The sequence below is a fragment of the Protopterus annectens genome, chromosome 12.part0 (assembly GCF_019279795.1).
Source record: "Protopterus annectens isolate FY-2018-M chromosome 12.part0, PAN1.0, whole genome shotgun sequence".
NCBI lineage: Eukaryota > Metazoa > Chordata > Ceratodontiformes > Protopteridae > Protopterus > Protopterus annectens.
The window spans coordinates 622,803,096-622,819,148 of NC_056746.1; the positions used below are offsets into that span (position 1 = coordinate 622,803,096).

Below are 16,053 nucleotides of genomic sequence, written 5' to 3' on the forward strand. Positions count from 1 at the left end.
TGACTGAATGGTGGAATAACAACAATTTGGACCTGAACATTAATAAAACAAAATAAATCATTATTGACTTCAGAAAGAGTGCTGTCATGCACCTGTCCCTCAGGATCAAAGTTGAAAAAGTGGAGAGAGTCCAAACTACAATGTTCCACCACCGACTAAAATTCCTAAGAAGGCTTAGAAAAGCAAAGCTCTCTATGACTGCTCTAAATACTTTCTACGGAGGAGCCATCGAGAGCATTATCACCAGCAACTGCACTGTATGGTTCAGTAACAGCACAATGGCCGAAAGGAAGAATCTGCAAAGAATAATAAGAGCAGCAGAAAAGATCATGAGTACTAGTCTTCCTACATTACAGGAGCTCTTTGAAATGAGATATAAAAAGAGGTCCTGCAAAATACTGAGTGATTCTTCTCATCCAGCGTATTGTTGGTTCACTAAACAAGCACCTGGTAGAAGGTTATGGAATATCCACAGCAGGACCTCCAGACTCATGAACTGTTTCTATCCAACTGCAGTAAGACTCATTAATGCAGACATAACTGTATGTATCAAAACTATAATAGATTGTTACACTCTCATTCTTTTCCTTTTTTTAATACAGTCATTTTATTTATTTATTACATACTAAAATTAATATATTCTCATTCAAGTGTAATTCCAGTCACTTCCTTATGTGCAGTATCATCCAATCTCACCTCTGTGTATAGTGTACTTCTCTTTTCACGTGTTAATCTTCTAGTAGTCAGTGTTGTCCTGTGTATATAAACAATGTACAAGAATGTGCATCAGCTACCTAGATATTTTACTTTTGTGCTATAGTTATTGTTTATTCTTTAATATCTATCATGCCTGTCTTTTTGTGTTTGTTTTTCTCCTGTAAAAGAGCTGTCACTCGAAATTTTGTTAAGGTACCACTTGTTTTTCTTAAAAGACAATAAAGTTTCTTTGAATCAACTGACATTATGCATCCTCACTCAGCACCATTTCATTAACCAATAACTTTTCTCGTGTTGCTTTCCTTAACCCTTATTATCCTTTTGTACACGTACACAAACACATACAAAGATAAGAAATGCTATCCTGCTATTTCACAATAAGCTACTTTCTTTTGATAGTCCTCAAACTATTTTCTCTTACTTAAGCATACAAGAATCCAATCCTACCATTTTCCAAACATTTTAATACATTTTCTTCTTTGTATTTTTGTCCACCTTGCATCTTATTTACTTACTGCAACTGTTCCTCACTCAGTTTAAGCACATCCTAGAATCAAATCACCCTCCACAAATTCAACCCTTTCATTACTTTATGCTCTGAGTTGTGTTTTGTTTAACTCCATTGCAGTGCACTCATTTTGATGTCTGCTTAATCATGTGTCTGTGTGGGCATCTTCCTCTCTGTTTCTCTGTACACTTCTGAAGATATATACCCTAGGAATAATGGCAACGTATTTACTATTGTACCAATTTATGGTGATACTCGTAGTGGATGGCGAATCAATTTAAATGATTGGTCTAAGTTACTACAAAAAGATCGTCATCATTTGCCATTTGTTTCACTAGTAAAGGAGCCAGTATCTCCTCAACTCTTTTCTTTCCACCTTTAAAACTAGACAAGGAGGCTAAAGGGGTACAAGCTCCTTATGAAGAGAAAAGAGGTCATTACTAATGGAAAGGAGAAAGAAAAGAAGGGATCTACTACTGGCTATAAATCAGTATTGACAAAGTTACTAATCTTTCAGAAACAGTCTCAGTGTTTATCAGAGCTGAAGGGAGGTCAGTTGATGACCTGGGCAGTGCACTTAACTTGTATCTGTTAACTAAGTTAAGGAGCAAAACAAAAATTCAAGTCAAGGATAAAACTGTTGTTCATCTACATAAAATCTGTTTGCTACATCTGACCATACCCTCTCTTCCACTTTCAACATAGGCAAATAGCTATTATGTGTCTAAGTAATACATCTTTGCTACAATGCTTCAAACACCTTTCACTGACTGCAGTAAAGAATGTCATTAGTTTCTTGCAATATTTCTTTACATACAACGACACAAACATTGTCAGAATGCATGCAAACAGTCTCATTTCTCTGTAATCACAATAATTGCTGGTGATACATTGCTAATACTGGTTACAGTCTTGAAAGGACTAATCAGCATTTCTTACAGTGCTGACTTTGTCCCCAACAGCAACTGCATTTCATCACTGACTGAATGAATGCCATTGAAGCAGCTCTGGTAAATGATTATAGACACTTCTTGCAGGGACTAGCTGGCACCTCTTATACATTGCCAGTCACAACCCATAATAACCTGTGCTCAAGGCAGCTACCCCCTTCACTCTGCCCTTGCTACAGAGCTAAACTTTTTTTGTAAAAGTAGATTTTGTCAATAGTAAGTTCCAAGACAACAGTTTTGAAAATCATGACACAGTATAAGCTCTTTGTGTAGCAGATGCTGCATTACAAACAATACATGTTACAGCTGCAGTGAAACTGACATGTAACAGGTGGTTTCAACTTGTCTTGTATTCTCAAAAGAAAAGCATGCATCCAAGAATAACAAACCAGTTTTGCTCTAATTAGACAGCCATTTATGCTACATGACTACTTCATGCTCATTCATTCCCATTTCAAAGTTACACACATATTTTGATGGCAGCATAATCTGTTACTGTCTCCTTGCTTTCATTTTACTTTCATTTTTTTCTCTTCTTTACAACCCTGGACATAAACACATTCCGGTAGCAGCATATTCTATACTGGGGCTGTTAGTCAGTGGCTTTCACTTCCTTTTTGAATATTGTCAACAGCATGCCATCAGAAATGCTGGTACTTTCCTCCCCATCCAGCCATATTAAATTAGTTGTAAGAAATCCAACTTCCTGGAATGCAGCACAAACCTTTGCTTTCAACTCTTCAGTCATTCATTCATCCTCTCACTTCATTCCATTAATCAATTTACATCATACATCCTCCATTATGCTCCATTTTTCTCATCTCTATATTACATTATCATACGATGAAAATAGCGAACGCTATTTCATCGTACTAATAATGTCTAAAACACAAAATATCGAACACACGAACAGCAAATATTTTCCCAGGGAAAAAAATTGCTGCTACGCAAAAAAAAAAAACTTAAACACAAAGATAAGTGGGGGGCTTTGCCTCCATACCCCCCATACTTAAATATACCAACTTGGAGATCGCACCATAGTGGAGGAAATCGCAAAGTCCTGAAAACAGCCCACCGAATTGTTTCCCTGGGAAAAAATTTGATGTTCCGTGTCTTCGCTATTTTGCCATTTCAACAGTATCTGATCGACTAAATAGCTTTCACTATTTAGTCCATTCGATACACTAATATAGACCCTTTTTCTCTGATACCTCACATTTTTCTGGCATTCTCAAATTTGCTTTCAAACCACCAGACCAATATCTCTTTCTCTCATTTCTCTTCCTACACCCCTTCCTTAAAATCATCTGTGCTTCCCCAGAGCCACACATATTAACTTTCCCAATCCCACTCTCTTCTCTCTCTGTGCATGTCTATCAGAATATTAGTACCCATCATCTATAGTACCTATATGTTTCTGTTAGCCCACTACACTTTCCATAACTAGACAGCCATTTATGATACAAGATTACATCTTCCACTCCTCCCAAAATTTTCACCTGTCATCTACAGTGCTCCATTCTCCTAATATTTTGAAACCTCCTCCTCGTACATTCTAGCTATGTAATAAACCACCCATTCCCTCACTTCTCTTGTCACTGCTAATGTTCTCAGGGGACACAGAAATAAATCTAAGCCTTCTAGCACTTGTTTCTAATAATTCTCTTAACTCCCATAACCTTTACCAATATTTTTGTGCCAAGCATTCAGGTCTTAGGCGCGTACATGCTGGCCAAATACATCAAAAGCTAGTTTACCTTAACCATGAATACTTCAATGAATAATTTTCAATGATCACATGGCACCTATTGAAAAGGGTAGGGAAAGTTCCCCAATGCTCTGGAAAAATTTCTCCTAGCAGTATTAATACTCAGGTCTCCCATGAAAAGAGGCCACTAGCCTAATGGGACTAACTCAATCAACAAAGAATAGATCGACAGATAGATAGATAGACAGATAGATAAATAGATAGACAGATAGATAGCTAGATAGATAGACAGAAACAGATCAGTCTTAAATGTCTTATGTGAAATATTATTAAATCCTAATTTTTCAACTCTACAGTTCCTTATCCCCATCTATAACTTAATTTTAAAGCACAGACCTTGCCATGAAACTGCAGGCAGTTATTTTCTCTTTAACAAATATTTGTCCAGTAGACTGCATGGTACCCCTGAGAATGAAAAATATGGCCCATATTACTAAAGTCACAATTATTATATTCTATGTCTTGTTGGTAGGTTGCACTTGGCTTGCAGTCCAGAGACCATTGAGGAGCCAAGACCAAATTCCAAGTTGCCTCCAAGCACTGTCTGGTTAAGTTACTTGCTCAAGGTCACATGGTAGACAAATGAGGGCTGTGGGAATCAAACCTGAACCACAAAACTACACCTCACAGCCTTAACCTTCTGCCATCAACCAAGTTAAGGACCAATGTTCGACCCCCAAGCTAGAAAAAAATAACAACAGTATAAAGATAATAGATACATGACATCATATACAGATTGACTGACAAAACACAATATATATATATATATATATATATATACATGCATTATACACCAAGTGGATATTTGAGTTGGCATATTGAAAGAATGAAAACTAGAGTCAGAGCAAGGTAAGTAGAGGGGAGTAGGGTAGGAAGAGGTTAGGTTATATGACCAGAGAGAGAGAGACAGGAGTTGCATTTTCCTAGAGTCTTGTAATGTACTTTTGATGTGATCAAAAAATGGGGTGAGGCGAATAATCTTTAAGAAAAGAAATAATAATGACAACAACAACAACAATAATAATAACAATAATAATAATAACAATAATACTTTAGTTTTGGATAATTTGTGTTAAATGTTTTGGTCCTGTCAGACAGGCTCTTTTACGCTATTTAGTAAACCACAGCCTCACAAACATACTTAGGTTCATAGGTTCATAGGTTCATAGGTTTATACTAGGCTATCTGCCCTAAGGCATTTATAAGCCTAGCCCAAATTATTGTGGCTTACGCCACCCCTTATATGAAAAAATACTGTGCCCATTAGTTTGTTGTGCCTCTGTCCAGCAGTGACCCAGAGATGATTCCCGGGGTAAACCTACGATCTCCCATCCACAGGTCTAGATTTCTCTTGAACAGAGTCATCGAGGTGCTCTGCCTCACATGGACCGGGATTTTATTCCACAGCATAGGGAGTCTCTGAGTGATAAATCTATCCCTCCAGCACGTCCTATTTATATCCGTGCTAAGGTTTAAGTCGCTTGCTCTAGTGGTTTTGGTGGATTTGGATTTTTTGAGGTGGAGCATGTCCATTAATTCCGGGTTGGACATGGCCTTGTATGTCAGGCACATGTCACCTCTGAGCAGACGGTATGCGACTGAATAGAGCTGGAGTTTCTTCAATCTGGCAGCATATGACAGATTTTGGAGTCCCTTTATCCTTTTGGTGAGGAACTTTTGGGGTCTCTCCAATTGCTGCAGATGTCGGGTGAGATACATCCCGAATGGGGCATTGTACTCGATCATTGGTCTGATAAGTGAAGAGTACAGGGGAACAATGACCTCACTAGATCTGGATGTGAATCCCTTCATGATCAGGTGGGCAATGTAGAAGGTCTTTCTAACCACTTTAGCAATGTGAGTGTCAAAAGAAAGGCCACTGTCAACCTGGGTCCCCAGGTCCCTGATAACCTCTTCTGTGCTTAGTGGATTGCCACCTATATGGTAGCTTGGGGTTACCTTGTTTTTCCCGAAGGGTATGACTATACATTTTTGGCGTTTAACTTCAGGCCATGGCTCTGGCACCAGCTATCTGTTTCCGTGAGTCCCTTCTGAAGGATATCAGTGTCCGATGCACTTTCCACTATGGCGCTCAGTTTGTAGTCATCTGCAAACTTTGTCAGCCAAAGTCCTCCCATGTTGGCCTGTACTTCTGAGAAGTAGATGCCAAACAATAGGGGGCCAAGGACCGAGCCCTGTGGGACACCACTTGTGACCGGCTTGGAGTCTGACACAGCGCCAGCAACTCTAACCCTGTGGGTTCTGTCCTTAAGCCAGTTTGCAACCCATCTTGTGACATATGGGTTTACATTTAAGCTGGTAAGTTTTTCTACAATACCCGAGTGGGGTATTGTGTCGAAAGCCTTTGCAAGGTCAAGGTAGGCTGTATGGACTGCCTTTCCTCATCAATGGCCTTGGTGACTATTTCAAGAAGTCACCAAGTTCAAAAGGCATGATCTTCCCTTGACAAAGCCAAACTGGGTCGGGTCCAATGTCTGCAAGTCCCCTATATCTTTGTTTATGAGCTCCATTATGATCCTCTCCATAGCTTTGCAGACTAGACTTGTTAAGCTTATGGGGCGGTAATTACCAGGGTCCGTGAGAGGCGCCACCTTTGTGGAGTGGGACCACAGTTGCCGTCACGCCACTCCTTGGGCACGTATCCTGTGGTAAGGCTGAGATTAAACAGCTGCCTTATGTGCGGGTTTAATTCCTCATTTAGCTCAGGTAGCACACAGCCGGGACACCATCCGTCCCATTGATGCTGTGTTTTTAGCTTTAGAGAGAGCAGCTTTCACCTGCGCATTTGAGATGTCCGGGAGGCTACACTCGGCTGGGATAGTTATCTCTCCTTTAGGGGGAGAGGGGGTGAAGTTTGCACTGAACCTGTCTGCCAGTATGTTGGCAATGTCTGTGGGTTCAGTGATTTTGTATCATTTTGGACTAATTCTGAGCATATCTGTGAGTTTCCACCCAGGTTCCTAACATAGCTGAAAAAGGCCTTATGATTGTCCTTTGAATCCATGGCAATTTTTCTCTCAAAATTGGCCTTAGTTGATTTTATGAGTGCTCGTAATTTTTACTAATAATGATCAGGGTGACTTCCCTTTTATGGATTTTGTTCTATCATGTAATAGCTTTCTCCTCTTATTGTAAAGTTTGTTAATGGCTGGGGTCCACCAGACTGGACGCTTTGCCCTTTGTGGAAAGAGTCTTGGTTTTATTTGGGATTGCCTGATCCATGCAGTCCTGGAGGTGTTCATAGAAGGCATTTGTAAGGGCTTCCAGCTTGGGTTGTGGTTTCCTCTGACTCAGGGGCCTTGAAGGATACCACACCAGTCTTGAGTAGTGTGAAGTTTGCTTTAGAGAAGTTCTTCACTATGGTCTTTTGTTTGGGGTGGGGCGGATGTGGATTTCCAGTGAGATTAGTTTATGATCAGATCTCACCAATGAGGGATATACTTCGTGTGGAGCATTTTGTCCCCATGTTTGTGACAATGAGATCTAGTATATTTTCTCCTCTCGTGGGAACAGTGACTAGCTGTTCCATGGCATTTGAATTTATGAACTCCAGGAACCGTTGGGCTAGAAAGTTAGGGCTTGAGTAATGTTCCCAGTCTATATTCGGGTAGTTGAAGTCACCCAATATGATGGTGTTTGGAGATACATTTATACCCTCCAGTGTCTTCAGGAAGGCTGTGTGGGGTTCCTGAGTTTGAGAGGGTGGCCTGTAGCATGCTACAATTTGTAGAGCAGTTTTGCCTATTGTTAGTTGCACCTGGATGGTTTCGAAGCTTCATGCATTGCCACCAACCTGGAGGTGTGAGTATCCTTTATGAATATGGATACACCCTCCTTTTGTGGAGTGGTCCGGGTTTTGGGGCCGGAACGCATGATATGAGGTAAAACCTAATAGTGCCGGGTGCTCTCAGGAGCCTTGAACCAGGTTTCAGTTACAGCACAGACATCGATGTTCTCCATACTGAGAAGGGCCTCGAGCGTGCATTTTGAGATTTAGACTTCTGGCATTGAGCAGCATTACCCTCAATTTCTTCCCATTTTTGTTTTCTAGGGTGGTAGGTTTAGAATTTGAGCCTTGCCTAAAAAGGCACTATGGGGTGGCAAGAGCCTTAGCCAATATCCGAATCCCAGGGTGACAGGTGCAAGCCGCCCTTAGCAGCGTGGCTTGTCAAGCATGTCATCCCAGGCAGACAGACACTGGATCCCCTTTGAATGACACCAGACATTAAGCCAATTGTTAAAGCTGATCATCTTGTCTCTATATTGTGGCATCATTCTTGGTGAAGGAAGGATACTGCTCAGGGTTAGGGTCATACCTGCCTGGGCTACATAATCAGAGAGCTCCTCTATGTCTCTTTTCATGCAGTCCAGGGAGGTACGTCTCAGGTCGCTCACACCAGCATGGACAATGACTGTGTCATATTTGTACTTGCTGTGGAGTGACCCGAGTGCTTGTGTTATGTGGCGGATTCTAGCGCCCGATAGGCAGCTTACTGTGACCCTCTCCTTGTTCAGCCTGGTGAGTGGGACGCCAGTGTGTCTGACTATGGAGTCACCTATGACAAGTATGTTTGGTGTTGTATTTGGCCTTAAGGGCTGTGACTGCTTTGCACACTGCTTTTGTGGTTTATGTGTTGCTTGTGGGGTGTCTTGAGGTAGCAGTTGTTTGGGTGTCTGCTTTGGAGGCCTCTGCTGTTTAGGTAAATTTTTACTCAGAGCCTCCGAGTATGTCTTTGTGTGTTTATGTGTTTGATTCAGTGGAGTGGTAGCATTATGTGAGGCTGGTTTTGTGGTGTGTGTAGTTGCCTTCTCCTCCTGTCTGGTCTTGCCAGTCCTGAGTTGAGAGAGCTCAGCCTCCAGTTTGGCTAAATAGCTGCATCTCTCGCAAGTATTTGTGTTATGTGGGAGGAGGAGAGGGTTGTCTGTGTACATGAGGCAGTTATAACATTGCCTCAAGATTCCCAGATTCACCAGCTGGACCGGAGAGGAGATTGACAACTGACCTTTGGACATGCTAGAATAATATTGGGAAATCCTTAATTGAAAACAAGGGCCAGTGGGGAGTGAGGGTGTAGTGCTTTTAATTTTTAGTGCTGACTTATATAATTGCTTTAGTGAGCAAGTGCCAGGTAACTTGAGTGCAATGTGATACAAGTAACTAAATGCAAAATGACAAACAGTAACTTTCTTTCAAGTGAAACAAGGAAATAAGTACAGTAAGCAATGCAGATATCACTAGTGATCCACAGAAGCTGAGAAGTTGTATTAGGTGAATTAGCTTCCAGGGAAATAACAAGCAAACAAACAACAAGTATATAAACAAAGCTAGATTCAGTAGGCCTGGATCTAGTCTATGATAGAGCAAACAAGGTGAACCAATTTCAGTAAGATACAGTTCAAATATTCAGGCACTATAAACCTTTAACCAGAAAATTCCCAGCTCAGAAGGGCAGAGTCCAGCCTCTTCTCCCACAAGAGTGCAGTCCACGAACCTTCTTAATGTAAAATAACTGGCCTGAAGCCCAAGTGCCTAAACCAGAACTAATACACTTGGACACTGGGCTCTCAATCAGCAGTTCCCAACTTAGAAGGATGAAAGCTACCTGTCCTGCCACCACAGTGCTTGCCACAAACCTTCCTAATGTAAAACAACTGGTCTGAAGCCCAAGTGCTTAATCCAAAAGACTTGAATGATAGCTACACTTTAATCAAGTTACAACCAAGCAGTAATAAATACCATTGAATACTTTAGAGAATGTCTGGATTAGTGCTCAAGTTACACAAACAAAGCTAGATCCAGCAGGCCCGAATCCAGTCTATGCCACAGCAAACAAGGCGCACCAACTTCAGTAAGAAACAGTTCAGATATGCATGCACTATAAGCCTTTAACCAGAAATTCCCAGCTCAGAAGGGCAGAGTCCAGCCTCTCCTCCCACAAGAGTGCAGACCACGAACCCTCTTAATGTAAAATAACTGGCTTGAAAGCCCAAGTGCTTAAACCAGAATTAATACACTTTTAGAATAACAGACACTGAGCCCTCAATCAGCAGTTCTCAACCTAGAAGGATGTAAGCTACCTGTTCTGCCACAACAGTGCAGACCACAAACCTCTCAGTGCAAAACAACTAACTGGTCCGAAGCCCAAGTGTTTAAACCAAAAGGCTTAGAATGAGTTACACCAAGCAGTAATAAATACAATTGAGTATTTTAAGATGATGCAAAAGTAAAAAGAAGTAGGTAAAAACACAAGTACAGTAAAAGCAGATGAAATTTTTTTTTTTTTTTTTTTTTTTTTTTTTTTTTTCTGAACAAGTGCTGAGATCAAAGAAACAGATTTGAGTGCTGAAACTAGAAAACTGGCTAGTTACAAGAAAAAAAAAAACAAGCTAGAAGGCTTCCCTCAAACACAGAAGGGCTTGGGGCTCAGAAGCCTACAAATAGTCTGTACCACTTAACAAGAAAGGCAGGAAATAAGCTTAATTTTTTTTTTTTTTCTATTTCCCAGATGCTCTCTTTGTACACAGTAGGAGTGCCTGAAATCAGAATATGATCTCACTGCACTCAGTTGAGTGAGCAAATGAGATGGGCCCAGAGGCAGGCTGAGGGGCGGGCAGTTTCAATGCCACTAAGATTAACACCAAAACAAAAACAGGGTGGGTGGGAATAACTGAAGAGCAGAATAACCAGTTAAAAATTCCTTCAACACTCCTTCATACACAGTTTAAATCAATTTAAATACTGTATTTTTTAAAAGTAAAAGTGCATAAAAAGGTACTTAAATTCTCTTATACGTCCAGTTGAATATAACCAAGTTCTTAGCTTGCCAAGGAACTAAACAGGTCTAATTTTCTTTTCAACAATCATTCCTTGCTACATGTAACAATCATTTACTCTACTCGTGAAAAGGTTTCTGTGTTAAAGATATTCTTTCAAACTTGTAACCATTTTCTAATCATTTTTGCACTATTCTGCTAAAAAGCCCAGAGTTTCTCTTACCAACTACATATTTCAAAACCTATCCCTCAATAATATCTATTTTCTGAAGTCTGAGATACTTAACGTGGATCGTCCTCATTCTGTCAATCTTCCTCTTTTTGCATAGCCTGTCAATATCTGACCAACATGTTTCTTAAACTGCAAAACAAATATTTTCCTCCAGGTTACATATACAGAAAATGTGTGAGGGATATTGAATCACAGTTGTGCTCCATGAACTCCTAAAACAAAGAAATAAAGCTTAGGCATCCTGAAAAGAAAAGAAAGATTGGTTCCTTATTTCTAGATTTTAACATGCTTGTCTAAGAAACAAAACACAATCAGAGTAACAGCAAAACAGTCTAATTTTTTTTTCCACTGCAAACAAGTTTTGAACAGAAGTCAAAATAAAGTTAGAAAAAATTCCACCCAGCCCCCACAATTCATCTCTAAGTGTTTCACCGTCTTCTTTAAACTACATTTTTTTTAACTTTTCATTTTAAAAGACTGTCTCACAAATACAGTCAGAAGTAGCAAAGTCCAAAAACTTTACTTCTCAGTCGTTCTCTGCCACCATTTCAATCTTTTATGTCAGGATTTTCCTCTCTCATTCTGGAAGGAAATTATTATTTTCCTATTACCAAGAAATACTTTTCTCATCAGAAACTTTGACTACAGAACCACCTCCTTTCAATCAGTCCAAGTCAAATTGCTTGAAAAAAGCCTCTGAGACCACATACATAAAAATCATATCCCCTCACGAGACATAGTTCATATGATTAACTTTTCAAATAGTTGAGTTTCATATAATTGAGTATTCAAAAAGTCAAACATATATAAAACCTCAAAAATAGTGTTTTAGCGTGGGGGGGCAAGCCACATGCAGCCCCCACACTCCCTGCTAATTATATATATATATATATATATATATATATATATATATATATATATATATATATATATATACCAACTCCAAGATCACACTACAGTGGGGAAAAAGGGCATATTTCCTGATTCCAACTGTACCGCACTCTCAAGAAAATTCACTTTTTAAGCGAATAGGGATATATTCGACTTTTTAATAGTCAATCATATGAGTATGATCATATAAAATTCTACTATTCCAAAAGTCAGTCTTTTAACATAGACTCCCATCTCAAGATGCCACTATTGATTCTCCCTCACTGAATCACTCCTATCCATGAGTGATGGCTCATTTACTTGTACTCTGCTCATTGATTTGACCAAGACCTTCAAACTAGTTAATCATTACCCAAGCCCTGTTTACTTCTCCCATGAAGATCTTTCTGGTTCAAAGGTTACCTTAATCAAAGATTTATTACAGTAAGACTTAACTCCTCACTTCCTTCCTCTGTTGCTCCATACTGTGGTGCCCTTGGGCCACTTCTCCTTATTCATAAACACTCTTCCATCAGATCTTCCTTGTTCTAAGTGATGATTTAGCTGTCTTTTAGCTATCAACTTTTTAAATTAATATCAAAGTTGATCATCTTCAGGACATCTAAAAGCTCCTCACTTGGCTCAATATAGCAAACGGCTCATTATCAAGTAGAAACATTTAAGGGGATATTGTCTGGCACTTCAGATAGACTAAAACAATTCACCTGTCAAATGAATTTCTTTTCTGGCAGAACAATCAAAGGGAGCAGGTTTCCTCCTTTAAATATCTTGGTATTTTCATCATCTCTTCCATTCTATATCTATTCATCTGGATCACCTGAAAAAGAAAAGCAAGTAGGCTCTCTTTGGGTGCCATAAACTGTTAAGTGTCTTCAACTCAGAAGAAAGGAAGGAAGGAGGAACGAATATTACCATATCAGCCATGTGCAGACTATACCTATATCTGAAAAACATTTACACAAAATCCAAAACTGCAGATTCCTTTTGCTCTACATAAACATGAATATCATTACACAATTGTCACCATACTAGTTGGTTCTTGCTTACGTTAGTTAGTTAGTTAGTTAGTTAGTTAGTTAGTTAGTTAGTTAGTTAGTTAGTTAGTTAGTTAGTTAGTTAGTTAGTTATACTTGTTTACCTGGGAAGTGCACTGATCAAAATTCAGCAGTTTCAGGCAAAGGCGAAGTGAAAAGATTTCACGGTAAATACAAAATATGTCTTTATGACAACTGAGAAACTAAGATAATACAACATATTCAAAGTCAGCATAACAGAGCATAAGTAATGCAGCATACATCTATGAAATACAATCAAAAATACACAATATTTACATTATATCTAGTTATTTCTTTACCTTTCACTTATCTATTGAATATTAAGATTTCATCTCTCACCTAGTATTTTTTTCTATGTACTTTCTCCCACTATGTCTTGCCAAACATCAGGCCTCCCACTATCAGACTCAAGCATATTCACTTCCTAGGGATGACAGAATGCCTTCATATTCCCTTAAATGGCAGCCATCAGGAGGGACCATCATTCACAAAGACATTAGTGTGTTTGGTGCTGTCCTCAACTTTCCAGAAATAATAGTATTTTTGTATATAGCCTAACTCCTGTCTTGGATAGTGATGTGGGCACCTACATCATTACAAGGCAGATGATGGTCATCTATCAGCATGTACATGATCCTTCATGCAGCTGACAAAGACTACCATCACCGGCTTGGGAGGAAATCCCCACATAATTCCTGTACTGACTCCTGTCCTCCAACACTGTCCGTGCTCTCCTGCAGTGGTCAGGTTAGGAGTGACTGCATGAGTTGGGCTGAGACCCACTCCCTCCCTTGGATGGGCATATCCATCCTCTCAGCTGTGTCATCAAGTGCCACCACCATAACTGATCTCTCCCTCAATTTTACCTCAAGATTATACCCAAAGGTAGCACGCTATGCTTTCAGGTATCAATCTAAAACAAAAGTGCTTACTTGTGAATAAAATTAGGATTCTTGGAGTTCAGGAGTTTGAGTTTGATCTTTTGCAGTGTTTTTCTAGTCTCAGTCTAATAGTGCACTTGTACCTCTTAGACCAGCAAAATATTCTTGTTTCCTCTGACTATGCTTTTAGAACAGTGAGACCAAATCAGAACTTAAGTCTCTGTTCAAGCTCCATCTCAAGAAAAGTACAACCTGCAAAATCTTGTCCATCCAGTCATTGCATATATTTGCCATGTCTCAATTCCTGTCAATGGCCCCTATTTTTTATTTAAGTGATAAGCCACGTCTGGGTGTGGGTAACGCTAGATTTACCCATGGCTGATGTGGTTTGGTCACGAGGATGAAACCTGAGTGGCCAAACAAAGACAACCGTGGGTAAATCTAACATTACCCACACCCAGACATGGGTTATTGCTATTATAAAATGACATTATTTAAGAAAAAGACTACTTATATTTCTTAAATAATGTCTTTGTATAATACGTCCGTGCTGCCCTTCCGCATCTTGTTAGTATCCCGGAGCTTTTTTTATGTTATGTACATGCGCATGGGACTTGTGTTCCACCGCTTACACAGTGCATAAGTTCTGTGAAGAGTTAGCAAGGGAGAATGGAAGATCTCCGTTGCTTCTTCTTCTTTATAATTAATAAAAAAGAAGAAACTGGGAGCATTTTTATGTTTGGGAGAGTCGGGACAGACTAAATAAAAGGATAATCAGGTAAGTTTTTAAAGATCTGTAGAATGTACCTGATTACTCTTTTATTTCTGTCTGTGCCATCTCCCGAATGTAAAACGTCTTCAGTTTTCTTTTGTTTAAAAAAAAAAATAAAGAAAAGTAAAAAAAAATGAGATATACTAACAGGAAAAAGTCCGGACGACCAGACCTTTTTCCGTTAGTATAGTCTTGGATTTACAACAGGCACGTTGGTTGGGTTGGTTGAATATTTGAGGCCAGTCATTGTATAATACATTTTAAAGTATCATTATCTCATTTATTAATTAACTCTCTAATAATGTAGCTTTCCATTCTAATTTGTCTAGTTTCAGCTTTACCATATATGACCCTTTTTTATTGATACCAGCTATATTCTGTTGTACTCGGGGATAGCTGTCTACCACCACAATTTTTTAATGCAACTTGTACTTCATTATGTTTAACTAATGCTAAGTTTATCTGCATTATATTGATGTACTCTCTTTAGGGATATTTAAATGGATTGTTTTAAGTTTTCACTTCAATTAATACTGCATTTTATTTGCTGCATTGTTGCGTATCCAGCCAGGTATTATTTGAAATGATTCCATCAGGATCAGTCCACTACACTGGAGAACAAATTATTAAAACCTACAAAGTTATTCAGAGAAAATAAGTAAATTATAAGGTGATTCATAGACACAGTGAGTCCACTGTGAATGGAAGATATGCAACAGAACCTATCTTTGAATGCTTTACTGACATGCATACAATTCATGAAAAGAATCATATGGGTGATACATAACTGAGCAGAACTTGGGGTATTGAGAGTGTGCTGAATATATTCCTGCAGAACACTGTCAGATGCAGATTGCCAGCTGAAATATGATTGCCACCCAGCATACACTTACAACAGGTGGTTTTATTTTGGAGGGGGAACAAATTCAGCTGCACAGATTGGCATCCACTCACACTGGTGTGTGTGTGTGTGTGTGTGTGTGTGTGTGTGTGTGTGTGTGTGTGTGTGTGTGTGTGTGTGTGTGTGTGTGTGTGTGAGGTGGAGGACAATTAAACCTGCACTTTATAGGCTAAAAGCGGTCTTCAGATATACAGAGAACAAGCTGAGCAAAGTACAGTGCTGTAATACCACAGTTATAGATGCACAGCAGATGTAGACTATGTACTCTGCATGTAGGGATGCTGTGGCTGCTTTTATAAGTTGTCAGTATCTATTCAGAAAACAAAGCAACTGCAGGTCGTGCACCTTGACAAGGACCAGAGCAAAGTGGCTTTCCCTTTCAGACGTCCACATCATAAGAACCTATATCATAATGTCAAATTGTCAGAAGACTCAACCCTATATAAAAAGTTAAAATAAGCATGCATTCCCCTCCGCAAAGGGGGAATACCCTTGCATCTCCCTGATTTGTACATACCAACTCTACAGACAAACAAACACAACAGAAATGGAAACACCTAAACACAAAAGAATCACTACCTGT

The 16,053-nt window shown here is 39.4% G+C and overlaps 1 protein-coding gene across 4 annotated transcripts in view; it reads right to left on the reverse strand.

Moving 5' to 3' along the window:
• The window catches only part of IQCK (IQ motif containing K), a 1,183,927-nt gene that overhangs the window by 185,031 nt on the left and 982,843 nt on the right, over positions 1-16,053 (reverse strand). The window contains exon 8 of one of the 4 annotated variants that reach the window (XM_044089752.1): positions 12,566-12,678. The exons of 2 other annotated variants lie outside the window; for them this stretch is intronic. In XM_044089752.1, the coding sequence (XP_043945687.1) occupies positions 12,598-12,678 (81 nt within the window). In that variant the 3' untranslated portion in view covers positions 12,566-12,597. Of the gene's footprint in view, positions 1-12,565; positions 12,679-16,053 lie in introns of those variants that run through there. One more of the 4 variants, XM_044089751.1, reaches the window with a different exon arrangement.